The sequence below is a fragment of the Heloderma suspectum genome, chromosome 1 (assembly GCF_057233095.1).
Source record: "Heloderma suspectum isolate Gila_16-S chromosome 1, 16-S_ref, whole genome shotgun sequence".
Taxonomy (NCBI): domain Eukaryota; kingdom Metazoa; phylum Chordata; class Lepidosauria; order Squamata; family Helodermatidae; genus Heloderma; species Heloderma suspectum.
Window position 1 is genome coordinate 431,062,223 of NC_139458.1, and position 26,062 is coordinate 431,088,284.

At 47.8% G+C, this 26,062-nt stretch overlaps 1 protein-coding gene across 1 annotated transcript; it reads left to right on the forward strand.

Moving 5' to 3' along the window:
• Window positions 1-25,251, forward strand: LOC146360302 (helofensin-1-like). Its single transcript, XM_084829345.1, has 6 exons — window positions 1-216; window positions 2,469-2,604; window positions 3,942-4,052; window positions 11,069-11,179; window positions 16,403-16,525; window positions 25,092-25,251. Exons 1-6 carry the CDS (start codon window positions 159-161, stop codon window positions 25,111-25,113), a joined length of 561 nt encoding a protein of 186 aa, XP_084685471.1. The 5' UTR covers window positions 1-158; the 3' UTR covers window positions 25,114-25,251.
• Window positions 25,252-26,062: the final 811 nt, after the last annotated feature.

Sequence of the window (26,062 nt, forward strand, 5' to 3'; positions counted from 1 at the left end):
ATATTGCAGAAGGATAGTGCCCAGGGCTGACATGTGTATTCCAGAGCTGTATAAGTAGGTGGCCGTCCAGCCCTTTGGAAGACCCAGAACCTTCAGAGCTCTCTAGCACCAACTTCTTCTCTGGTTGCAGAACTTGAGATCCCGGTCAGCCTTCAGCAATGCAGATGGACTGGCTCTTCATTGCTGTCATCTCAGGGATAGGCTTGCTTTCTTCAGGTAAGGCCGTTCATCAACGTTCCAAAAATGTGGACAAATTAATGTGTTGATATGTATTCTGAGTATAATTTTTATATGTTGCCTTGAGAGGGCTCGCATGCCCAATTACCTGGGACTAAGCCCCACTGAACTCAGTGGGGCTGACTTCTGAGTAGACATGCGTAGAATCAAACTGAGAATTAATGACCCCAACTACTGTAATTCTTCATATTTGCTTGCACTTCAGTTCCTGCAGAGATGAAGCCTGTTTGCCGATGTTCAGAACCCTTTCATCTACCACCATGAGGTGCAAAGGGAATTCTTTAGCTTCCACCCACCTCAGTTCTAAATCTACACTCTCTGTGTAGTCTATGCAGACCCAGAACTGGGGTGTCTGATTTCAGATGAACCCACAACAGAAGAGACACTTCATCAATATTAGGAGGGAGGAAGAGCTTTATAAGACCACAGGGATACCGAGGAGGGTTACGGGAGAAATGTGAAGTGGACTAAAATTAGTTTGGATTTCCAAGGATCCATCCTGTGGAATCTGCTGTGGAGTGACCCCCTCAGGACGCACAGAATCCGTGAAGTTTTGGATTTTTTTTTTTTTTAACTTTCCTGAAATTTACATGGATTTATTTTTAGGAACAAATTTGAATGCAGGACAATATGCTAAATGTTACGTACTAAGGTAAATTATGCAAATTCTTGCCAAACCGCATACATAATTATTTGTGTGTTTTTGTGTGTTGTGTATCCTCCGTGGCACAGCTGCTGCTTGCACATCCCCCTTCCCCCTGTCCCAGCCGACCTCCCCACATCCCCTGTTGGTGAGAGAACAGCACAGGGGAATATGCCTCTGCGTGGCTACAGAGCGGATAGGCGGACATCATCATCAGACACTGAATGAGACCCAGCTATCTTCGTCTGTGTCTAGGGATGTCTAGGGACATCTAGGGAAGCATTTTGAGCCACATGCTACCCTCTGGGCTCCCACAGCCCACCATGAATCAAAAATACCCAACACCCACTCACCCTCCCATCCCTCCACACATCAACATCCAATGATGTACTCTCATGCATACACACGGTATCCCTGCACTGCAGGGGAAGACACAGTCCCCTCCAAGCCTGAGCGTGGAGATGGAGGCTGGATCTGCACTTTCCAGCAGATTTTACCTCTCTCCTCAAGGAGGGGCGAAGACAGTTCACACACCCCTTCAGCTGACAGATGCAGGCCCTCGTCACAGCTGGCTGTGTGCCTGGGTCGCCACAGTATGCAGGGTCGCCACCATTGGAGTGAGAGGAGAACTAAAGGAAAACAAGGAGACTGCAGAGAAGATGAAGGAAAGTATCCTCATTTGTCTTCACCGCAAAAGAGATAGGACAAATATCTGTGCCTGAAGTGATGTTTTCAGGAAGGGAGTCTGAGGAACCAAAGTAAAGAGCGGTGATAAGGTTCTCCACATGATGGACAAACAGAAAGTTAATAAATCAGCAGGCCCTGATGATATCCATCCTAGAATTCTTAAAACTCCCTCAAATATGAAATTGCTGATCTTCTAACTGAAATATGCAACATGTCCTAAGATCAGCCTCTCTACCAGAAGTTCTGGAAGATGGCCCATGTAACAACATTAAAAAGGGATCCAGGGGGATCTGGGAAAATTACAGGTCACCTAATGTCTATTCCAGGTAAATTGGTTGAAAGCATTATCAAAGATAACATTAGTAAGCATATAGAGGGACAAGCCCTGGTGAAAAAAAAATAGCATGGCTTCTGCAAAAGGAAGTGCTGTCTCATTAACCTTTTAGAGTTCTTTGAGAGTGTAAAAAAACATCCAGACAGGGGTGACCTAGTTAACATGTTTTCCTTGGACTTCCAAAAGGCCTTTGACAGATTTCCTTACCAAAGAGTCCTCAACAAACATAGTGGTCATGGAATGAGAAGAGAGGTCCACTTATGGATCTGTAACTGCTTAAAGAACAGAAAGCCGAGAGTAGGAATAAGTGGGAAATTGTCCCAATGGTGGGATTTAATAGTGAGGTCCAGCAGGGAACTGCATTAGGGCCATTCTGCCTATTAGCTACTCAATCATTGTCAAGAGTTTTTTGCTGGCATATCAGTGCAACACACAGGGGGATGCTCTGAATCTTTGCCATAGTCGTAGATCATGAAAACAAAGAATGCATCAGAGTGGATAGAACACAGATGAAGACAGTTAAGTCTCATGAAGTGTTGCATTGACAGCTTCTTTGTGCTTTCACAGGAGTCCCAGGAACCCAAGGAGCATACACAACTGAGCAATGTCGAGCCTTGAATGGTACATGCAGGTTTTATGCATGTTTCCCGAAGAATGTGGTAATTGGAAAATGTGATTGGTTGGGATGGGGTTGCTGTGCACGGTAAGTCCACAAAGATGGTGATCTAAGAACAACATAGTGTGGCCCAGATTCGAATTTAATTTCTCAATGTGGTGTCTTTAAATACGGGCAGGTGCCCATAGAAAAACTGCAATTTGGGTGTGTGTGTGTGTGTGTGGGGGTCAGTGATGGGAGGGGCCAAATGTGCCAAAATATTATAGGGCCATTCTTGTAGGGGGCAGCAGTAGCAGTTATTTTTTTTTAAGTGCGTGCCACTGCGGAGCTCCTTCACACGTCTGTTGCTGCCCACAAGGGGTTCAGCAGGAGGGACATGGAGAAGGCTCAGCACAGCACCAGCTGGGCCCTGTCCTTCATGCCGAGAGAGGCACAGGACTCCAGAACTCCCTTGCACGGAGAAGGTTAAAATGGTCAAGAGGACATCAGTGGGAATGGCCTTGTCCACTCAGGTCATCCAGCTCTTGGAGAGCCCAGTGGTGGGCAATTTGCCCCCTCCCCAGTTTTAGTTCTACACCACTGCAGAAGGTGCAGAGAAGTGTGCTTGATTAGGCCTAATGTTTCCCTGGTTAAGATCTTCAAAGATACTGTACAGCATAAGAATAGAACAAAGCGTTGTAGAAACTGCATTGATATGCTCGTCGGTACCATGATTAGTGGCAGTGCAATGAACGCAAATCAGGAGAAGAAGAACTTCATTATAGTTGGCTTTTTGCTACAAAAGGTGTAAAAATAGAATATTGCAAAGAACTTAACAATATAATTGTTTCTGAAGCACTGTGGTCCATCTGTCTTTTCCCAGCAATTCTCTGAGATGGGATTTTGGCATGTAACTGGCCATAGGCCAACAATTTAACTGAACAGAGTTGATTTCCCCAGAGCCAAGTGTCTTCAAGGGGCAGTATCCAATGGGGCCATTGCGCAAAAGGCCCCTCCCACCGATTCCATTGCTCAAGCAGGACTCATTGCTTGTGCAATGGAGATTGAAGGCTTCCTGGACGAAGACCTGAAATGAGCAGACAGACCCGTTTCTGTAGTGAGACAGGCTGTGGTATGAGAGTGCATAATATGTATACACTGAAGAAGAAGGAAACACAAAACATTATCACTTCTAAGTAAATAGAGGTGACACCAGGAGTTCAAAGTCTAAAAGGGGATCAAATAAAATAGCCCCAAAGAGAAAATAGGAAGAAGAAAAAAGAGGCTCACTTTTTAATTTGACGTAAGTTGGTGTTCATGGGGTTCTCCGGATGCCAGCTTTTCCCGTTCACCTATGTGCTAGGCTTCCGCTCTGGTCTAGCGACCTATGAGCTTTTTTGGCTTCCTGGGATGCCCTTCACCTGCTGCAATTCCTGTTTCTCCAGCACTCCATTAGAACGTTGTACAGCTAAAAAAGGCACATGCACTGCATCCGGCTGCACTGAAACTGATATCAACCATGGACCCTGTGATGGAGGAGCCCAATGCTGCCAAAGGTGAGACCCAAAGCCTGACCAGTTGATATCCCTAATGAAAAATATCATGGAGGTGCTTTCATAGTGTAAGTAGGGGCCTAGGAATGGTATGTTGCCAACGGATACAAGAATTCTTAGAATTGAAGAATCGTAGAATCATAGAACAGTAGGGTTGGAAGGGGCCTATAAGGCCATTGAGCACAACCCCTTACTCAGTGCAGGAATCCAAGGCAAAGCTTGTGCATATAGCAAGCATAGCCATAGAAAGATAATGGTGGGGGAAGGTAACTATTTCAGCTGTAAACTATACATTCCATAAGTTAATATGTTGGAAATTATGCTGACTTGGTCCCATTGGTTTGGGTCATTTATTATCCATTTATATATTTATTGCATTTCTATATCACCCGTGTAGAAGCAACGGAGACAGTTTACAAAGATTTCAGGCAATAAAAAGGATATATCAATAAAGACAGCACTGAATGGTAAAACAACCTTAAAAGCATAACAAGGACTGAAAAAACCAACATAAAGCGATGTGTCTTGATTGCATTCCTGAATGTAGAGAGACTGGGGACCAGTCATCACTGCGGAGGGATGAGTTTGGAAGCAACACACGTGAAAACCTTTTCCCCACATGAGGGATCTATGCGGGCCCTGTAAGTGAGGGTATCTTCCAAAGGGCTTCTCCAGCTGAACTTGGTAACAAGGGGGATTTATTTGGGTGGGATAGGCAAGATTCGAGCAGTAGGAGTGCATAGGGATGGCAGAGAATTCCGCCATGTATTCCAGTAGGGATGGCGGAGAATTCCGCCACATATTTCAGTGAAGCAGAATGCACTGGCATTTGGCCCCCCAAAATCCGTGGCGGAACGGCCTGACCCCCCCGCCCCCCTGCGGACCCCCCCCCGGGAAGAGACTTACCTTGGGTGGATGTTCCGGATGGCGGCGGCTCCAGCAGTGGATTCGGCGGCGGCAGCTAGTCTTTTGACCGGCTGCCACGGCCGCCATTTGTAGTCTGCTCTTTGCCGTGATAGGCTACATAAGTCTTTACGTAGCCTATCACGTCTGGGTTAAAACAAAAAACGGCGCACGCAAATGACGGCAGCTACGGAGGCTGCCATTTGCATTCCTTGTTTTTCACCGTTTTAGTCTACGTAAATATTTGCATTGGCTAGAATGGCAAAAAATAAAGGAACACAAATAGCATCCACAAATAGCCATTTGTGTACGCTGAGTTTTTTTTTTTTTTTTGAGGTCAGCTGTGAGAAGCTCCGTAAATTCTTACATAGGCTATCACGGCTGTGTGCCTGGGCATTTGTGTTCCCTATTTTTCGCCATTCCAGCCTACGTAAATATTTACATATGCAATTACAGCGAGGAAAAAGGGAACCGCAAATAGCTTAGTGGGCGCTATTTGCATTCTTTTTTTCCGCCATTTTCTCCTACGTAAATATTTACGTAGGCTTTTACGGTGAAAAAAAGAAACGCAAATAGTGCCCACTACGCTATTTGCGGTTCCCTTTTTTTCTCGCTGTAATTGCCTACGTAAATATTTATGTAGGCTGGAATGGTGAAAAATAGGGAACACAAATGGCGGCCGCCATAGCCGCCACCATTTGCGTACGCCATTTTTTTGGGGGGGCATGCTGTGATAGGCTACGTAAATACTTACGTAGCCTATCACGGCAGCCTGGAAGGACGCAAATGACAGCCGCAGCAGCCCGTCCGCAGCCGGAAGTCCGGCTGCAGACGGCGCTGGCCGGCTGCTCCGCGGAGCTGCCATGGAGCAGAGCCAGCTGGGCAGGATTCCGGGGGGGGGAGGACCGGATCGCCTCCCCCGCCATCAAGGATTCCGGGGGCAGGGATGGAGCACCTCCCTCTCCCCAGTGGATGCCCCAACCGGAACCAGGTAAGGGATTCGTACATTCCTAGGAGTGCGTGAGAAATGAGTTTGAATTCATTTTTTTTTTACCAGGATTTAGTCAGTCCATGCCTTCTGGACAGAATACAGACTCAGACACAATCTTCAGTGAAGACTGTAATGTGATTCGCAGTTCAAAAAAATATGCTTTCAACAGCAAGCGTATATTTGAAAAATCCACATAAAAAAGTGTCCTTTCAGAAAATGCAGACAAAGATGGTTTAATCAATGGGAGAAGAATGCATAATTTCAAAAATATGCATAATTGATGCTTACACTTAGAAAAAAATGCATGGAAATATACACAATTTTTCATGTGAAAAAGAAAAAAACAAAGCTTGCAACCTGATACGGACTCGAGTCAGAGCAAGCCTCAAGATACATTTTGGAGAACTTTGGCAAGCTCGGCTTTTGCTGATCTGCATAACCCTAGCAAGTAGACAAGTGATTGCCCTCACATCTCCAGACACATTATCTCTATGAAAAGCAAAATATGCAAATTAGGTCACTGCTGGGAAAGCATATATTAGTGGATCCATGGGTCTCTCATGCCTGACCATTGAGACCAGCCTCAGGGATAGGAGCAGCCCCTTTAGAACCTCTACTCCCAAGGAAGGTAATTGCCTTATCTTTGGCATTTGTCCTTTCTCAAAGGAGGAATGCCAAATTTTAAGTGAATCAGTGTCCTCCACACTCCCTCTTTTCCAGTTCACCTATGTGCTAGGCTTCCATGTTAAGCACATTCATGTAGAAGCATTTATCTTTTTCTGGCATGGGATGGTGGATAAGGACATCAAAGAAATTTCATGGATTGGGGGCATGTGGGTCTTAGGTTTATGTGCCAGAGACAGACCAGGGACAATATTCCCCTCCCAGGTCCACCCCTGGATGACTCCCAGGATGATTTGGCACTGCCATTTGGCCTCTAGTCCTACCTGATGTGCTGCACAGTGGTGCAGCCCCCTGGGGCCATCGACCATGCTGCAGCCTTGGTAGCAGGAGTGCCCTGTCTCCCTGTCCCATACAAACAGGGCCTCCTTGTAAGTGAGCCCCTGGCGTTTGGACCAACGGCAGTTTCTGTACTGCTTGTAAAGGTAGCCTTATATATTGCACTGCAGAAGTCCACGTAGAAGATTACCAGAGCATGGCAATTGTTCCCAAGCCATCTCCACCCAGGTAAGGTTGCAGTTGCCATATTTGCCCAAAGTGATAAAATGAGTTTGTGACAAAGCAGTTGCTTGAGCCTGTAATGACAGTGATGGATCAATAAGCAGCCCCAGGGTTGAACATGATCTTCTAGGGGGAGTCCAACCGCATCTTGAAGAGGCTGAACATCATTTATCAGCCAACAATACCTCCATCTTGTCTTGACTGACATTTCTTCTCCCGTGAAACAGGCTTCCAGTGTTTTGCCTCATTTTCAGGGTGTTTTATAATGTGCTTTTTTGGTGTTTTTGTTTCTGTGAGGCACTCGGATCACTGTGAGGCAGCCAAGGCTGTTGTGTGTGTTTTCTCTCTATTATACATCTATCCATTGCTCTGCAGCCTCTCAGGCTGTGTGAACATCCTGATTCCAAAAAGCCCTATTGGAAGAATTGCCACATTAGCCGAAGTGGGAAGCCAGCTGGAAGAAGACCACAAGACTCAGTGGCACACTGACAGAGCTGGAATTGAGAACTCCTGGTCCCTTGCTTCCAAGGAGTTGTCACTCTGCCAACCTCACTGAATTATCACATGATGTCTTCACTCGGGCTATAATTGAAGTGTGGGAACAAAGGATGCTTCATACTGGTGGAGATATGATTTTACAGTGAAAGATAGGGTACTTGCCCACACCCCTGGGCCACCTCCTGAGTAAGATAAAGACAAGAAAAGTAAACCCAACCCATGAGAATTAATTCAAAACTGTCTTCTCCATTTAATTCCTTTTTAAAAGTAATTTCTTTTCTATCAGATTGAATGGGAATGGTAAAAAAGGCACTGAAAGCCTCTTGAGAGATCCAGGAGAATCAACAAGAATGAAGAATGAACTTCCCCATCATTATTTTGACAATGGTCATCCGACAGGGTGAACAAGGCAGTTTCTGCCTCCCACACCCTGCTACCCCCAAAAAACCAAGCCTGAAATGCAGTGGCAGTGGGTATAGAGAATTTCTTCCAAGAGGGACTGGAGATGCCCAGCCACCACTCTGTCAGTCCTTCAGCCTAGGAAGGCAATGGTGGACAGTGGCCTATAGCTGTTCACGTGACACAGGTCCATGCGAGGTTTCTTCAGGAGGAGGTGAATTCTAGTCTCTCACAATGGGGCAATTGCAGCCTTTTTTCTTTGTTTTTAACCCAAGTGGACTCCTACTCCCTGCTACTTTTAGTAAGACATGAATTGCAAGGTTGAGCATATAAATGGGCAGCCTGTCTTAATGACTACCTCCTAAGAGTCGTAGGAGTTGTCATCCTAAATAATCTCAGGCTGTTTCAGCTGCCTCCCATCTGGCTAATCTAAACCTTGTGTGTGGGCAAAAGTGTGAGCCAAAGGGTGAGAGCACAAAGGCCCTTGTCCTGTGGCTCTCAGTTGCGGAAGGAAGCCTGTGGGAGGCAGAGCACATGGTCGGAACACTTCCTCTTGAGGTTTCAATTCTTGGCAGCCTTTCCCTTCTGCAAGTGTGGGAGACCCATTAAAATGGTCCACCCTCAGAGGCAAATGGTTTCTGATGGACTCCAGAGGGCTCTGGGTGTTTTTCCTGATGCTATGTCTGGTAGTCCTGTTGAAGCCTTGGCTACTCTGTTGAACACAGAAGTGACTAAGGAAGTTGACATGATCACCCTCAAATGTCCTCTCCATCTGAGCAGAGCCCATGTAGCTCCTTGGTATACACCTGAGCTGAGGGCAATGAAGCAAGAGGAAAGATGGTTAGAAAGCAGGTGGAGGAAGACTGTGCTGTGTCTGACTGAACACAGATTAGAGGCCATGACTGAGTCTACTTTGTGGCAGTGAGGGTGGCAAAGAGAAAGTTCTTTTCTACCAGCATTGCATCTTTTCAATGTCATCCAGTGGAGCTGTTCCGAGTGGTTCATGGCTTTTTGCAATCTGGGCCAGGGGAGAGATAGCGGAAACCTCAGTAGCACTCTGTGACGACTTTGCACGACACTTTGAAGATAAATTTGCTCACATTCATCACAACTTGGACTCCCCAATTTGCGCAGCTACATTAGTAGAGGTGTCCAGAGTACCATCTGGTTCAGGGTTTTTTTGGCTGAGTTTCATTTCTTGAGGCCTGAGGATATGGACAAGGTGCATGGCAAAGTCCAGTCCACCACCAGTGTGCCTGAACCTTGCCCATCATGGCTTATTACATCTAATGAGGGATGTTGGAGGAATCCGGTTGGGTGGTGGAGCTCAGTATGCAACAAATCAGGAGATTAGTTTTAAACTGCACGCATCTGTAAATTTGCACAATTTACATCGGAAATTTGCAAAAGTCATGCAAACTTGCACAATCTTCAACCAGAATTTGCACAAATTTCCATATGCTCAGTGGGGATGCCAGTCTGGGTTTGGAATGTCAGAAATTGCCTTGGTTGCCTTGTGCAATGACTTTTGCTGGGAGAGGGACAGGGGGAGTGTGACCTGTTTGATTTTCTTGGACCTCTCAGTGTCTTTCAACTCCATTGACCTTGGTAACATTCCTGATAGGCTATCTGCACTGGGAGTTGGAGGTACTGCACTGCAGTGGTTCTGCTCATACTTGGATGGCTGCTTCCCCAAGGTGGTGCTGGGGGATTATTGCTTTGTGCTTTGGCAGCTATGCTGGATGGGGAGGCGGGGGCAGGTTTTATCCCCCATGCTGCTTAACATCTACATGAAACTGCTAGGGGAGTTCATTCAGAGATAAGGACTGAGATGTCACCAATATGAAGATGACACCCAGCTCTATCTCTCCTTTTCATGAAACCCAGGCTAGGAAGTGGGTATTCTGAACCAGTGCCTGGGTGGGGTAATGGACTGGATGAGGGCCAATAAACTGAGATGTAATCCAGACAAGATGGCGGTACTATGAGTAGGTGGTTCGTCTTCTTGTCTAAGTGATGTTCAACCTTTTCTGGAGGGGGTTGCACAAGATTGTTAATGAGGACTGGCCAAGGTTATGATATGATGCCCGCACTTTCCCATCTGCCCTGGCTGCCAGTCCCTGTCCAGGCCCAATTCATATGAATACTCAAAACCCTAAACGGCCTGGGGACAGGTTACCTGAAGGATCACCTCCCCCATATACCCCATGCTAGGCCTAGGGATGGACGAAAGTCCCTTACCTGGTCCCGTAGCTTGCTTTGCAGTGAAGGGGAGGCGCTCCGTTTCTCCCGCCAAAATTCTTGGTGGGTGGGGAGGCGCCCCGTCCCTCCCCACTGAAATTCTGGCCAGGGGGGAGCACCCCGCCTCTCCGGCCGCAGAAGTTCTTCTGCCGGGACCAAGTAAAAACAAACAAACAAACAAACAAACAAAAAAGTGATAGGCTACGTAAAGATTTACGTAGCCTATCACGGCTAGATTTTCAAAAAACACCATGATAGGCTACATAAATCTTTACGTAGCCTATCACAGCTGACTTTGAAAAAAAAAAAAAGCACGTATGCAAATGGCGGCGCCCATGGGCGCCGCCATTTTTGTTCCTTATTTGGGCACGGGTAGTTTACGTAAAGATTTATGTAGACTATGGCGAAAATAAGGGAGTAGCTGGTGCTCTACACACCTCTACTAAAGTTCCGTTAATTGTGGAATACAGTCCAATAGCCAAAGCTCTCTGGCCGCTCCACAACAACGAAAACCATACAATGTTTCACTAGTGTATGCTTGCGGATATGCAGGTGATGTGAAGTGATGTGAAGCACCCGTCTGGAGACTGATATCTGCAAGGATCAGTCCAGATGGATAACTCATCACTTGATATTATAGCCATCCAGTCATGAGTGTGCATGTGTGAGCCTAGGCCCTAGCAGCTAGCTGAGGAATTTGAAAAGGACCCTGCTGCCCCTACTGGGCTAGTGACTGATAAGCTTCATTTTCTTGGCTTGCCTGGCATGGATTTCACTTTCTATATTTTTTTTTCTGTTTCTCCAGAGATGAAGCAAAATACTGTAGATATCACGGGAACACATGCGAACGAGGCAAATGTCCTAAAGGTCATGTAGCCATTGGACAGTGTTCACCAGGATATCCATGCTGCAAAATGTGAGCCCCAAAGCCTGACCAGTTCATATACCAGTTCACATAATTAAAAATATCATGCAGCTGCATAGATATTTTAAGTAGGTGCCTATAAATGATGAATTGCAAACAGACACAACATGTACATATAGCAAGCATAGTATAGAAATGTAAGATATATTGTATTACTTTTATTGTATGGTGGGAAAAGCCTTTTAGGATGATTGTATTAGCAGAATAACAACTTAATTAAAAAAGGGGGGGTAAACTGTAAAAAAAAAACACCCTAAAAAACCATAACAGCAATTGGAAGAGCCAATTTAAACAGATGTGTTTTGACCCCCTTCCTGAATGCAGAAAGAGTGGGAACCCATCATAACTCCAGAGGGTGTGTATTCCAGAGTTTGGGAGAAACATACGGGAAAACCGTTTGTCCTGCATGCCTGAGGAGCAGGGCTCTGTATGTGAAGGTATCTTCCAAGGGCCTCTCCTGCTGATCTGGGTAACTGTACAGATGTAATTAGCCAGGATAGGCAAGGTTTGAGCAGACAGCTGGTAGCCCTCACCTCTCCAGACACCTTATCTCTGTGAGAAGCAAGTGCCACAATGGGAAACATACTTCAGCGGATCGATGGGTCTCTGAATCCTAACCACCGAGATCAACGTCAGAGATGGGAGCAGGTATACTCACCCCACTCAACCTCATTTAGGATTACTAGTCCCCAGGAAGGTACTTGGCTTATTATTCACATTTCTTATTTCACATTGCTACAAAGGTATGTCTGTTTTGAAACTTCAGTGAGTTGGCTTCCTCTTCCCCATGGCATCCCCTGGGATGATGCCATCAGCTGGTTTAGTGTTAAATTGTTTTTCATTCATTTATACAGCTCTCATTAAGCTACATTCTGAAGGAGGCATTTGTATTGTTTAAATCACTTGTGTCTAAATAACATCACTTCTTATCGAGATAAATGTTTGCAATAACATACAGATAAGAACATTTCAGAATCCCATGAAATGTCACGGGTATGTTTGTAACATAAGAATTACTTCTTTATCTTCATCCTGTCTTGTGAGTATGTGTTCCCAAAACATGTATTTACAATCTGGGAAGATCCCTCCTTTTGCCTTATTCTATTATCAAGCCAATCTCTTTATCATAGAATCATAGAACAGTAGGGTTGGAAGGGGCCTATAAGACTGCCGAGTCCAACCCCCTGCTCAGTGCAGGAATCTAAGTCAGAGCATCCCTGACAGATGGCTGTGCAACTTCATCTTGAATGTCTCCAGTGTCGGAGAGCCCACTACCTCCCCAGGTACTTGGTTCCGTTGTCCTATTGCTCTAACAGTCAGGAGGTTTTTCCTGATGTTCAGCTGGAATCTGGCTTCCTGTAACTTGAGCCCATTATTCCATGTCCTGTACGCTGGGATGATGGAGAAGAGATCCTGGCCTTCCTCTCTGTGACAACCTTTCAAGGACATGAAGAGCGCTATCCTATCTCCCCTCAGTCTTCTCTTCTCAAGGCTAAACATGCCCAGTTCTTTCAGTCTCTCTTCATAGGGCTTTGTTTCCAGTCCGCTGATCAGCTTTGTTGCCCTCCTCAGAACCTTTTCCAGTTTGTCTTCATCCTTCTTAAAGTGTGGTGCCCAGAGAGGCCTAACCAGTGCTGAGTAGAGGGGAACTAGTACTTCATAGTATCTGGAAGCTTTACTTCTATGAATGCAGCCCAAAAGAGCATTTGCCTTTTTTGCATCCACATCGCATTGTTGGCTCATATTCAGCCTGTGATCTACAACTATTCCAAGATCCTTCTCGCTTGTAGTATTGTTGAGACAGATATCCCCCATCTTGTAACTGTGCATTTGGTTTCTTTTTCCTAGGTGCAGAACTTGGCATTTATCCCTATAAAAATTTCATTCTGTTGTTTTCAGCCCAGCACTTCAGCCTATCAAGAACACTTCAAAGTTTGTTTCCGTCTCCCAAGGTATTAGCTATCCTGCCCAATTTTGTGTCATCTGCAAATTTGATCAGCATTCCCTGCACCTCCTCCTCCAAGTCATTAATAAAAATGTGGAAGAGCACTGGGCCCAGGACAGAGGACTGTGGTACCCCACTCATTACCTCTCCCCAGTTTGAGAAGATCCCATTGATAAGCACTCTTGGAGTCCGATTGTGTAGCCAACTGTGGATCCACTTGATCATTGTTTCGTCTAGCCCACTTTGAGCTAGTTTGCTCATCAGGATATCATGGGGCACTTTGTCGAAAGCTTTGCTGAAGTCTACAGCATTCCCACAGTCCACAAGGGATGGTACTTGATAAAAAAATGAGATCAGATTCATCTGGGAGGATTTGTTCTTAACAAATCCATGTCGGCTTCGAGTAATCACTGCATTGTTTTCAAGGTGCTTACAGATAGATTGCTTTATCATCTGCGCCAGAATTTTCCCAGGGATTGATGTCAGACTGACTGGTCTGTAGTTCCCAGGTTCCTGCTTTTTGCCCTTTTTGAAGATAGGGACAACATTAGCCCTCGTCCAGTCATCTGGCACTTCACCCATCCTCCATGATTTCTCAAAGAGAATAGAGAATGGTTCTGAGTGTTCTTCTGCCAGTTCCTTTATTACTCTAGGGTGCAGTTCATCTGGTCCTGGAGATCTGAACTCATTCAAAGTAATTAGGTGCTCCTTGACCATATGCCTATCCATCTCAAGCTGCAATCCTGCCCCTTCAGTCTGTACCTCGCCTTTGCCAGGGGGCCCATAGACCCTCTTTTGGGAGACGACTGAGTGAAAGTAGGAATTGAGCACTTCTGCTTTTTCCTTGTCATCTGTGATCATTTTGCCATCCTTATTTAATAGTTGAACCACCCTTTCTATCCTCTGTCTTTTCCTATGCACGTATCTGAAGAAAGCCTTTTTGTTGCTTTTAGCATTCCTCACTAACCTCAGCTCATTCTCAGCTTTAGCCTTCCTGACACCATCCCTGCAATTCTGTGCTAACTGCCTGTACTCTTCCTTTGTCGCTTAGCCTTCCTTCCATTTGCTGTATGTGACCTTTTTGTTTTCAGGTCATCTCTAAGCCTTTTGTGAAGCCGCATTGGCTTCTTCTGTTGTCTTCCGCCTTTTTTTCTTGTTGGAATTGTTTGTAATTCTGCCTTTAGATTTTCTTTTTTTAAAAACTCCCACCCATCTTGGACTCCTTTTCTTGTTAGAGTCACTTGCCATGGGACCTTACTGATCATTGTTCTGAGTTTATTAAAATTGGCTTACCTGAAATCCAGGGTATGTGTTTGGCTACACTTGGCTTTTGCTTCCTTTAGAACCAAGAACTCAAGTATAACATGGTCACTTTCCCACAGAGTTCCCATCACTGCTATGTGATCCACTAAGTCATCTCTGTTGGTTAGGATCAAGTCAAGGATAGCTAATCCTCTACTTCCTTCTTCTACTTTCTGTAGGAGGAAATTATCAGCAACACAAGTCAGGAATCTCTTGGAGGGGCCATGTTTTGCAGAATTTGTTTCCCAACAAATATTGGGGAAATTGAAGTCCCCCCATTACTACTACATCATGCTTCCTTGAAACATTGGCTATTTGCTTTTCAAATGTTTCATCCTCATTGTCTCCTTGATTCGGTGGCTGGTAGTAGACTCTGACCACCAAGTTCCTTTTATTCTTTGCTCCATTTATTTCAACCCAGATGCTCTCAATGGGGTTACTAAGCTCATCCTCCTGTATGTCTATGCAGAGATATGTATTTTTAACATATAGTGCAACCCCACCTCCCTTTCTGTTCCTCCTGTTCTTTTTGAACAAGTTATCTCCTTCAATTGCTGTATTCCAGTCATGACAGTCATCCCACCAAGTTTCAGTTGCACCTATCAAGTCATAATTTCCCTCCTGTATTAAGAGTTCAAGTTAGTTCTGTCTCTTTCCAATACTCTGGGCATTAGTGTTTAGACACTGAAGACCATGTGCTTTATAGTCTGGCTTTCTTCCTACATGTTTCTGAAGACTATTTTTTGGCACCATTAGAGCTGTTCTCTGCATTGTGGTGCATGAGCCTTCATCCATTGTTACCCCTAACTAGGGGTGTACGAAACCCCGCTTATCTGGCTCCGCTGGGTTCTGCAGGTGGGGGGAGACGATCCGTTCCTTCCCCCGGAATCCTTGAAAGGGGGGAGACGATCTGTTCCTCCCCCCCGGAATCCTGCCCAGCCAGCTCTGCTCTGCGGCCAGGCCACGGAGCCGCTGGCCGGGCCAACCCGCAGCAGGGCCTCCAGCCGCTGCTGGACTGCTGCGGATGCAAATGGCGTCCTGTGTAGGGGACGCCATTTGCGTCCCTACGCAAGCCCATGATAGGCTACATAAATATTTACATAGCCTATCACGGCTAAAGCAGGGACACAAATGGCATCCCCTACACCATTTGCGTCCCTGCTTTAGCCATGATAGGCCACATAAATATATACGAAGGCTATCACGGGCAGGTGTTGGGACGCAAATGGTGGCCACTACAATGGCCGCCATTTGTGGCCACAGCAGCCCGGCAGCGGCTGGAGCCGCCACCGCTGGAGCTGGAGCCGGAGCCGGAGCCAGAGCCAGGTAGGCTCCATTCCGCACACGTTTCACGGTGTGGGGGGTGGATGGGCTTCACTCCGCCATGGATTCTGGGGGGCTGAATGCGTGCGCTGGCATTTGGCCTCACTGGGATCCGTGGCAGAATTCTCCGCCATCCCTACCCCTAACTTTACGTCTCCCTCCCCCACAGGATTCAGTTTAAAGCCTGATGAAGTTTTTCATGCTGTGGCCAAACACATGCTTCCCAGCCTTTGTGAGGTGCAACCCATCCCTTGCCAACAGTCCATCTTCCAGGAAGTATAGCTCGTGGTCCCAGAATCCAAATCTCTCACGCTGGCACCACCTTCGTGCGAGAGATGTTACATCAGCTTTAGCATGGGCACTGACCCCTGGTGCCCCAAGTATAAAACCTGGCACTTGCATTCGTTTCTTACCAGTAAGGAGTACCAATGAGCCAATCATCAGTTACTAATTGCTTGGCATCTCTGTCTCCCGCGTATACATTTCTAAGTCAGCATGGGGGAAATTATGTTGATTTGGTCCCACTGCTGTCGGTCATTTATGTACTTACTTACATTATTGATAGCATTTCTATCCTGCTCTTGTGGAAGCAGCTTAATTTCTTGGCTTGCTGACATGGATTTCACTTTCTGTATTTTCTGTAGTTCCAGATTTGCACGAGAGGATTGTAAATTAAATGGAGGCCGATGCATCTTTGACAAATGTCACACCACTCCAGAAAGCATTTACCTTGGACCGTGTGGAGAAGCAACTTACTGTTGCAAAAGGTGAGCCCCAAAGCCTGAGTAGTTCATGTATATAATGAAAAATATGATGCAGATGTATAGATATCTGAGGTAGGGGGCTATTAATGATATGTAGCCAATAGAAGTGCATATAGCAAGCCTAGGTGTAGGAAAGTAATCGAAGGGGAAAGGAATGAGTTCAGTTGCGAACTGTACATTCCATAAGCTAGCATGGTTCAGTTCTGCCTCCTCACAGTTACCCCCAGCCACTGCTGGAGATTCCAACCTTCAAATCTATTTAAACAAACAAACACATCTCTCCTGCCTGTACATGAGGACTTAACAACTCATCACCCAGTACTGAACCAACAATAAAGTATGAAAACCAATTAGGGGTGTACGAAACCCCGCTAACCTGGCTCCGCCGGGTTCTGCAGGTGGGGGGAGGTGATCTGTTCCTCCCCCTGGAATCCTCGACGGGGGGGAGGTGATCCGTTCCTCCCCCCCCAGAATCCTGCCTGGCCGGCTCTGCTCCACTGCCAGGCCGCGGAGCCCCTGGTTGGGCCAACCCGCAGTGGGGCTTCCAGCCGCTGCTGGGCTGGTGCGGACACAAATGGCGTCCTGAGTAGGGATGGCGGAGAATTTCTCCCCGAATCTTCGGGGGGCCAAGCACCAACGCATTCGGCCCCCCAAAATCGGCGGTGAAATTCTCCGCCACCCCTCCGCCACCCCCCTGCCATCCCCCCCCGGGATGGGACTTACCGTAGCCGAATGTCCCTCCTGGCAGTGGGTCCCGGCGGCGGTTCAGCGGGCTTTCGGCGGGGGCGGGGGCGGCAGCTGGTCTTTTGACCGGCTGCCACCGCCGCCATTGCAGCTGAAGTAAAAAAACCCCAAACCCCATGATAGGCTGCGTAACGATTAACGTAGCCTATCACGGCTAGATCTCCAAAGTCAGCCATGATAGGCTACGTTAATCGTTACGTAGCCTATCACGGGTGACTTTGAAAAAAAAAGAGTGTGTACGCAAATGGCGGCCCCCACGCGGCGCCGCCATTTGCGTTCCTTATTTGGTCCCTGTAGTCTACGTAAAGATTTACGTAGACTACAGCGAAAATAAGGGCAACGCAAATAGCGTTGCCCTTATTTTCGCCGTAGTCTATGTAAATCTTTACATAGACTAGACGTGCCCAAATAAGGAATGCAAATGGCAGCGCCCGTGGGCCGCCCCCATTTGCGTACGCGCTTTTTTTTCCCCCTTAAAGTCACCCGTGATAGGCTACGTGACGATTAACGTAGCCTATCACGGCTGACTTTGGAAATCTAGCTGTGATAGGCTACGTAAATCGTCACGTAGCCTATCACGGGGTCTTTTTTTTTTTTACTTTTTGTTTCGCGGCCGGGGAGACGGGGTGCTTCTCCCCGGCCTGAATTTTGGCCGGGCGAGGCGGAAACCTCCCCCCCCTCGCCTGAACTTCAGGGGGAAAAGCGAAGCACCTCCCCCCCACTGCGAAGCCAAGCTGAGAAAAGGTAAGTGACTTTCGTACATCCCTAGTCCTGAGTATGGGATGCCATTTGTGTCCCTATGGTAGCCCGTTATAGGCTATGTAAATATATACGTAGCCTATCACGGCTAAAGCAGGGACACAAATGGTGTCCCCTACGCCATTTGCATTCCCATTTTATCCGTGATAGGCTACGTAAATATTTAAGTAGCCTATGACGGCTAAAACGGGAACGCAAATGGCATAGGGGACACCATTTGCGTCCCTGCATTAGCCATGATAGGCTACGTAAGTATTTACGTAGCCTATCACGGCCATGAAGAAGAAGCAAATGGCGGCCGCAGGGCGGCCACCATTTGTAAGTCGGCGTGGATGGCAGCAGGTAAGTGCTCCATTTCGTGCACTTTTCATGGGTTGGGGGGGTGGGGGCTTCCTTCCGCCATGGATTTTGGGGGGCCGAATGCACTGGCATTTGGCCTCACCGAGATCCATCGTGGAATTCTCTGACATCACGAGAGATGAGAAGCACTTAGGGATGGGAGAGTATTCTGCCATGGACTCCAGTGAGGCCGGGTTCTTTGGAATCCAGCCCCCCAGAGTCCGTGGCAGAATGGAGCAATCTCCCCCACCAGCCCGCGAAGTCTGTGCAGACCGGATCCTACCTGCCTCCGGCAGGTCCGGATCCGGCCACTGCTGGCCGCCGTCCAAATGGACGAATGGCTAGGGATGTCAGAGAATTCCGCCACGGATCTCGGTGAGGCCGGCCCCCCAAAATCCATGGTGGAACGAAGCCCCCCCGCCCCCCCCGCAAAAGGCATGCGAAACGGGACACCTACTTGCTGCCATTTCCGTTGACTTGCGAATGGTGGCTGCGTCTGTGGCCGCCATTCACTTCTTCACTATAGCCGTGATAGGCTACGTAAATACTTATGCAGCCTATCCCAGCTAATGCAGGGATGCCATTTGCGTCCTTGCAGAAGCCATGATAGGCTGCGTAAGTATTTACGTAGCCTATCACGGCAAAAAAAGGGAACGCAAATGGCGGCGGCTATGGCTCCAGCCTTTTGCATTCCTTTTTTTTTGCCGTGATAGCCTATGTAAATATTTACGTAGGATATTACAGCAGAAGAGGGGCACAAATGGCGTAGTGGCCGCCATTTGCCTTCCCTTTTTTTTCCTTCACCGTAATAGGCTACGTAAATATTTACGTAACCTATCATGGCAAAAAAAAAAAGGGAATGCAAATGGCGGCCGCCGTAGCTGCCGCCATTTGCGTTCGCTGTTTTTTTTTTTTGCTGTGATAGGCTATGTAAATATTTACGTAGCCTATCATGGCAAAATACAGGGACGCAAATGGCAGCGGCTAGGGCAGCCGCCATTTGCGTCCCTGCAGGCTGCCCAGTGGCCGGATGTTTGGCTGCAGGCGGCCCTGGCCAGCAGCTCCACGGAATCTCCGTGGAGCGGAGCTGGCCAGAGAGAATTTCAGGGGGATGGACGGAGCACCTCCCCCCCCACCGCGAATGTCACCCTTTGAAAAGGTAAGTGACTTTCGTACATCCCTACGAATGGCGTCCTGCATAGCGGACACCATTTGCGTCCTTCCCTTTGGCCATGATAGGCTACGTAAATCTTTATGTAGCCTATCATGGCCAAAGGGAGGCACACCAATGTACTCTACATTGTACCATACGCGGGACGCCATTTGTGGCCGCAGCCCAACTGTGGCCAGAAGTCAGGCTGCGGTGGGCGGTGCTGGCAGGCATCTCCGCGGATTTCCCACTGAGCGGGGCCGGCCAGGGAGGATTCCAGGGGGGAAGGAAAGATCCCCTCTCCCCCATTGAGGATTCCAGGGGGAGGAACAGATTGCCTCACCTCCCAGTGGACCCCCCCCCCACGGATGCAGGTAAGTGGGATTTCCTACACCCCTAGAAGCACTACTGGAAAGAGCAGGACCCCCAAACTGCTCACAGGTGATAAAGGTAGTATGTCCAAGCATCCCATGAGTCACTGGTTGGTGCACCCTCCACAGGAATGCCTTTCGCATGGCCATGATCTTCAGGCGTCTGTCAGAATGGCCATAGGAGGGCATTGGATGGATAAAAGCAGCCCTGCAGGAACCAACAGGAACCCCAGTGTAGCTCATGGGTGCCCCAAGGGAGTCTCCCAAATGCCAAGAAACCCATTGCCATGCATGGATCATAGCAATGTCTTTTCCTTCCAAATGGCCACCGAGTTCAGCTGGAGTGATAAAAGGATCCCCACAGGAAATATCCCGGAATTCCTTATGGGAGTACTGAGGGTGAACACTCAAACTACCCAACGGGTTCCAATGTCACAACCCCTCCATAGCAATGGCCTTTCTTTGGCAGAGGCAGAGGAATAAGCTGTTCTTCCCAATGGCCATAGGAATACATTGGACTGAATAAAGACCATCAAGGAGTAAATAAATATGTATTTAATCACACTGAATCAGATGATCTAGTCAGGCAGTAGCATATGTTTGTGAGTGAGAAATGCAATTAGATTTTGAACTTGTGTTTTTTCTTAATTTAAGCTGAATTGTGACTCAGCTTCTCACACTTGCGTTAAATGCAGGAAATGATAGAGAAATGACAGAGAATCGCTTGCGTCTGCCAACTTTTGTGTGGCATGGTTTGCAGCTGCAATTCGGAGGCTACTCCCACCACATGTGATAGAGTGGAGCCCCTTTCACTCCACCTTCCTCAGCACAGGGGAAATAGGATGTCATGAATGCGATGCTGTTTTATTGCTGCAAGATGCCACCTATGACCTAATTTTAGACAACTCTCCCTATTAACTGCTGAGATGCCTTTCAGTGGTTGCTTCTGCTGGATCAGGTCGTATTTTGCTACCCGACTTCATGTCCCGGTATCAGTCTCCCACACAAATGTGAGGCACTTACTCAATCCTGTCATTAGAGATGTGTGAACCCACCCCCATCCGGGTTCTCTGGGAGCCCACCCAGCCCCTGCCCCCGCTTGCCAGTCCCTAGACTACACTCGAGCCCCTCCCGCACTCGGTCAGCAGCCCACATTCATGTTAGTGGGCTCATTGAGCTCCGCGGTCACCATTTTTTGCAAAATAAGGTAGCTATCACAAAAATGCATGTATTTGGGGGAGGGTTCGCATATCCCGCAGAGTTAGACAAAGCTGCCGGGGTGAGTGCAGTCTGTTCACTGAGCGTGGGCAGTGGGCGAGGAGGGGCAGGGGTCCAGTGAGCAGGGCTCAGGGGTGCTGGCTGGGGGGTTCCACTGGATTCCCCGACAGAATCGTGCACCCACCCACACCATCCCTACCCGTTACGTTTTCTATTGCTGTGCTAGGCTAGGCTAGGCTATGCTGTGCTGTTTTGCCTCATATTAGGATGTCATACATTGGGGTTCTGGTTCTTTCCTGAACCCCTCTATAGCCTAATGCTAAGGAAAGGCAGTCATATCTGGACTATGGGAGTTGGGTATTTTCTGAGGCCCTATTATGGAAGCCGTATAATAGGGCTCCTATTTGGACATTGGGAAGGACAGACAAATCATCTGCCCCTTCAGAAGAAAAGGCCATTGCTACAGATGGATTGTGGTGCTGGGACCTTTCAGGCCATTTAGATGCATGCTCGTGATGAAATCTGGGGGACCTGATGTTTAATGTGGTTTCCTTCTACCATGACAGCTGAATTCAGTGGCTATTTGGAAGGACATTTGTAGATTATGAGCATTTGGAAGGAGAAGCCATTGCCATGAAGACTGTCTGTCATCATGATCCTTGGCACGGTGGGGGGGGGGGAGGCACACCTTCAGTTCATCTGTGGGCACCCTCCTTTTTCCTGTAGAGCTGCTTGTTTCTACCCGATGCATTTCTATGGTCATTCAGAAGTGGGGCTGTGCACGGCTGTGGCCCAAAGCCCGAACCCCGAGTCAAAGCGGGCTGCTTTGGGTCAGTTTGAGCCCAATCAGAGGCAAAGCGGAGGGGGCACAAAGTGACCTGGAGTGGGTTGGGGGCTCCCTGAAGCGCTTGGTGAGCTTTGCAGCTTCGGCACCCCCAGCCCAGTCACGCCGGCACCTCCAGGTCCTTACCTGAGCCACCCATCCCTGCTGCCTCTGCCGCCTCCTCCTCCATCACTGCCGCCTCCAGCGCGATCATTGCTGTCACCGCTGCAGCTGGGTCTGCTGCCACCACCTTCCCTGGTGCCACCGCCGGCTCCGGAGGCCTGGTCATGCGCCGGCTGTCATCGCAGGGAGTCGCCATTTTCAAAATGGCAACCTCCTGGAAGTTCCTGGACGTTGCCATTTTGAAAATGGCGACTCCCTCCAGTGAGAGCCGGCGTGCGTCCAGGCCTCCTGAGCCGGCGGCAGCGATGACGGCGGGGGAGGAGGCGGCGGCAGGTGAGGAGCTGGGGGTTTGAGGGTGTCGGGGGGGGGAACCTGAAGTGGGGTTTGGCCCTCCAAATCCTGCTTCGGGTTCAGGACCGAGTCGAGTTGGAGGAATGGGTGGGTACACCCTCAGTTCTTCTTTGGGCACCCTCCTGTTTCCTGTAGAGCTGTTTGTTTCCACCCAATCCATTCCTATGATCATTCCCAGGGAATATTATGGCCATGTGGAAGGAGGGGGCATTCCTATGGAGCATGCATCACTCTGGAATTCCTGGAGTGTTGCTAACCTGTATGCGGAATTGCTCTCCTGCTCCTTTCCATGGAGCTTCTTGTGTCAGCCCAATGCAGTCCCATGGACCTTCAGAACGACATCTGAATATTATGGATATGTGTAAGGAGAGGGAATTCCCAGGAAGCATGCACCACATCGGGACTATTGGGGGGCAGTGCCTCTCTTACCCATGAGCAATTGGGGCACCCTCTGTTTCCTGAGGGACTTGCAGTATTATTCCAATATGGCCATTCAGAAGTCCAGGCCAGTTCTTAGGGGCAGTAGCCAGGGGCGGCAGGGAAGGGGGGCATGTGTAAGCATGGAAATAATCATTGGCAGTTTTTTGCAAACCCCCTCCCCCTCCACATGTCTAGACCTTTTGAAACTGGTGCCTATAGAATGTTCTATAAAACTGCAGTCACGTTCTCTTTATTGCATTCCAAATTCTTTGTGTATTTGGAGATGATCCCTAGAAACTGCTGTGTTGGGGATCATAGAAGTTGTTCTCTAAAGCCACTCCATTAGTGAGCATTTGGTTCTGAGCTGTTTTCTATGAAAAATAAATGCTTACCTCTTTTAGGTATTTTGATTTGGAGATCATCCCTCAAATCTTCCCATGATTTCCTATGGTCATTCGGAATGAACCAATGCATTTCCATGGCCATTCAGTGTCCTACTTTTTCTTATATCCCTGTTTTTACTAGTGCTGTGCCAAATATTTGTCCAATTTTTTAAAAAACCATTCTAATTCAATTTGATAGAAAAAAATGCTTTTGAAAAGAAATTCAACGATGAAGAAAAGTTTGAAGAAATTCTCATGGGTTGCGTTTGGGTTTCTTGTGCTTACCTCACTAATGAGGTGGTCAAGAAGTGTGCACAAGTGAGCTGTCTTTCATTGTACAATCATCTCTCTGGCAGCCTGTAGCCTCCCAGGGGAAGACATCATGCGGTAAGTCCTCCCATGGGGCTTTTTCCGGTCAGGAAGCGTGGGCAGCCTGGGAGGCTGCAGAGCAATGGAGAGATGTGTACACACACACAGCACCCTTGGCAATCTCACAGTGATCAGGTAACCTCAAAAATACCGCCGAAATGAATTAGAAATCACTGGGAGAATCAGACAGAACAACGGAAGATCCTTTTCATGCAGGAAGAAACTTTCGGCAATGTGGAGAAGAAACTTTGACTCACCACTAGCTCCCCCCCTTCCCTGGACCTAGACATGGCACTGTCCGTCCCACCCCCCCCAACCTCACATCCGCTTTGTGGAGGATGGGGGCCAGCCTGTCAATACAGTTGATGCTGTTGTCTTTGCAGTCAGTGGCAGCACAACAAAACCAAATGCCCAGAATGAAGCTGTGCAGCAACCCCTGCCAATGGTCAGTCCTACCTGTGAGAAACTGTTAGAGGACTTCTGCTCCTGTGGGAGAAATTCGGTGAAATAGTTCTCCCAATTTCTATAGCCATAAAAAGGTTGGAGAATTTTGAGAGGCCATTTGCCCACAAGTCTACTTTTTTCTGGCCTGCCTGGGAGTATGAAAACAGGAAGTTTCCATGCACCATTCAGGCTGGAATACATACCTTATGAGCTGTGTTTGACTAGCCTGGTCACTACTTGTGCAGACCTGGGCAAAATTAGTGGTTATTTGAGCAATAAAATGTAAGATGGTGTCACCTACATTCCAAGCCCTGAAGCATCAAGCCAATTATAGCCCACCAGCCATGAATTGTACCCTTTGAAATGCTTGAATCTCCAACTTCCTGTTAGGGAGGCGGAACCATAGGTTAGTGGTAGACCACATGCTTTATGGATGGAGCTTTCCATGTTCAACCACCATTTGTGCAATCATGTGCAGTCAGAGGAGACAAGACTGGCTGAGATGAATTAATAATCTGGCCTGTTTAAGGTGGAATCTTTTGTGATCAAGCGTATCAGCCTGGTGAACTGTTTTCATCTCAGTGCATTCCTACACATGCTGGCCTGATATGGGGCTGCTAGGATGACTACAAGTCATATTAATGGAGGAGGAGGTCCAGTGAGCGGAAAACAAAGAGACTGGTGGCAAGAGAGACACCTGTTCCAGGGGCTGCAATGTGTGGCATAGCATCCTACACTTCCTCAAAGACTTGACTGAGATACATGATGCTTGTGATGCTGCTGAGGGAGGAGTTACTGCAGCTCTGCAATGGGAGGTGACAGACAATATGCTCTGACTGCTCTATGCCAGGGATGGGAGCAGGAAGCTGCCACAGCTTTTACACCGAGATGCGTACAGGAAGGCTGAGTGAGAGATCCAATCACATGTCAGTGTGAACTTACCAAATGCACACTTCCTAAAACGTCACGGGAATGGGGCTGCAGTTACATGTTGAAACCTATGTTTCTGTCTCCTCTTCACCTTCTCAGCATCAGCCAGGCCCACACATTTCCGTTTCCATGTTTTCCATTTCAGACCAGATAGACCAAGTGGATAACAACTGTCTCCTGACATCCATCTATGAAAGCAGCAGCAGCAACAGCAGCAGCAATGAAATCCATAGTTGTGTCACTGAAGAATCAATCACCAAAGATAATGGTGTGAAATAAATACAGCAAACACAAAGACATTTGACATTTCTCTCTTCCCTTATTGCGATTGTTTCCCCTTTCATCTTATTTATTTATTTGATTGATTGATTGATTGATTGATTTGTACTCCACCTTTCCACCATCACCTGGCCACAGTCCTATCATGGATCGTAAGGCGCCGGTGTTCTCAGGGGCCGGGTAGTGGCCCAGCATCCCCCTCGCACAGAAGGTGAGCTCTCTGCCTCCCCAGGAGGCAGATTTGAAGGCATCACCCTTGAGGACCCCGGACCATCTTGGGTAGTGCCAGGGTCTTCTCAGTGGCCAACTGGACATAAAGGTTTTGAGTCCTACTCTGGAGATGATACCAGTGGTGGCAGAACACCTGGGATCATGACAGTTGCCACCTTCCAAGTGTCCCTATGAGGAGGCCTTCGATAATGAGCATAGGGTATGGGTAGGTTCATGATGGACAGGCACTCCATCAATTATTGTGGTCCCAAGCGATGTAAGGTCAAAACCAGCACCTTGAATTGGGCTTGGAAACATACGGGCAGCCAGCTGAAAATGGGGCCAGTCTGCCAACACAGTTGATGCTGTTGTAGGACAAAAAATCCCCAAATGCTTACCAAAAACAAAAGGAGCTGTGCTACAAGCCCTGCCAATGGGGAAGCTCTACCTGGGGAAACTGTTGAGAATTTCTCCTTCCACTGGTGAAATTTGGTGCAATTATCTCCCAAATTTCTCTACCCACAACTAAGGTGGAGAATTCTGAGAGGTCATCTACGCACAGCTCTAGTCTGAACAATCTTCAAAGGCAGTGTCATGTAGGGAGCATTGCAGGAGTCTTACCTGGAG

What these genes read in the sequence shown, in the direction of transcription:
- LOC146360302 (XM_084829345.1), top strand. Translation starts at nt 159, where the DNA reads ATGCAGATGGACTGGCTCTTCATTGCTGTCATCTCAGGGATAGGCTTG. An exon ending in GATAGGCTTGCTTTCTTCAG is followed by an intron (nt 217 to 2,468) that starts GTAAGGCCGTTC and finishes GTGCTTTCACAG; the next exon opens with GAGTCCCAGGAACCCAAGGA. An exon ending in GGAGCCCAATGCTGCCAAAG is followed by an intron (nt 4,053 to 11,068) that starts GTGAGACCCAAA and finishes CTGTTTCTCCAG; the next exon opens with AGATGAAGCAAAATACTGTA.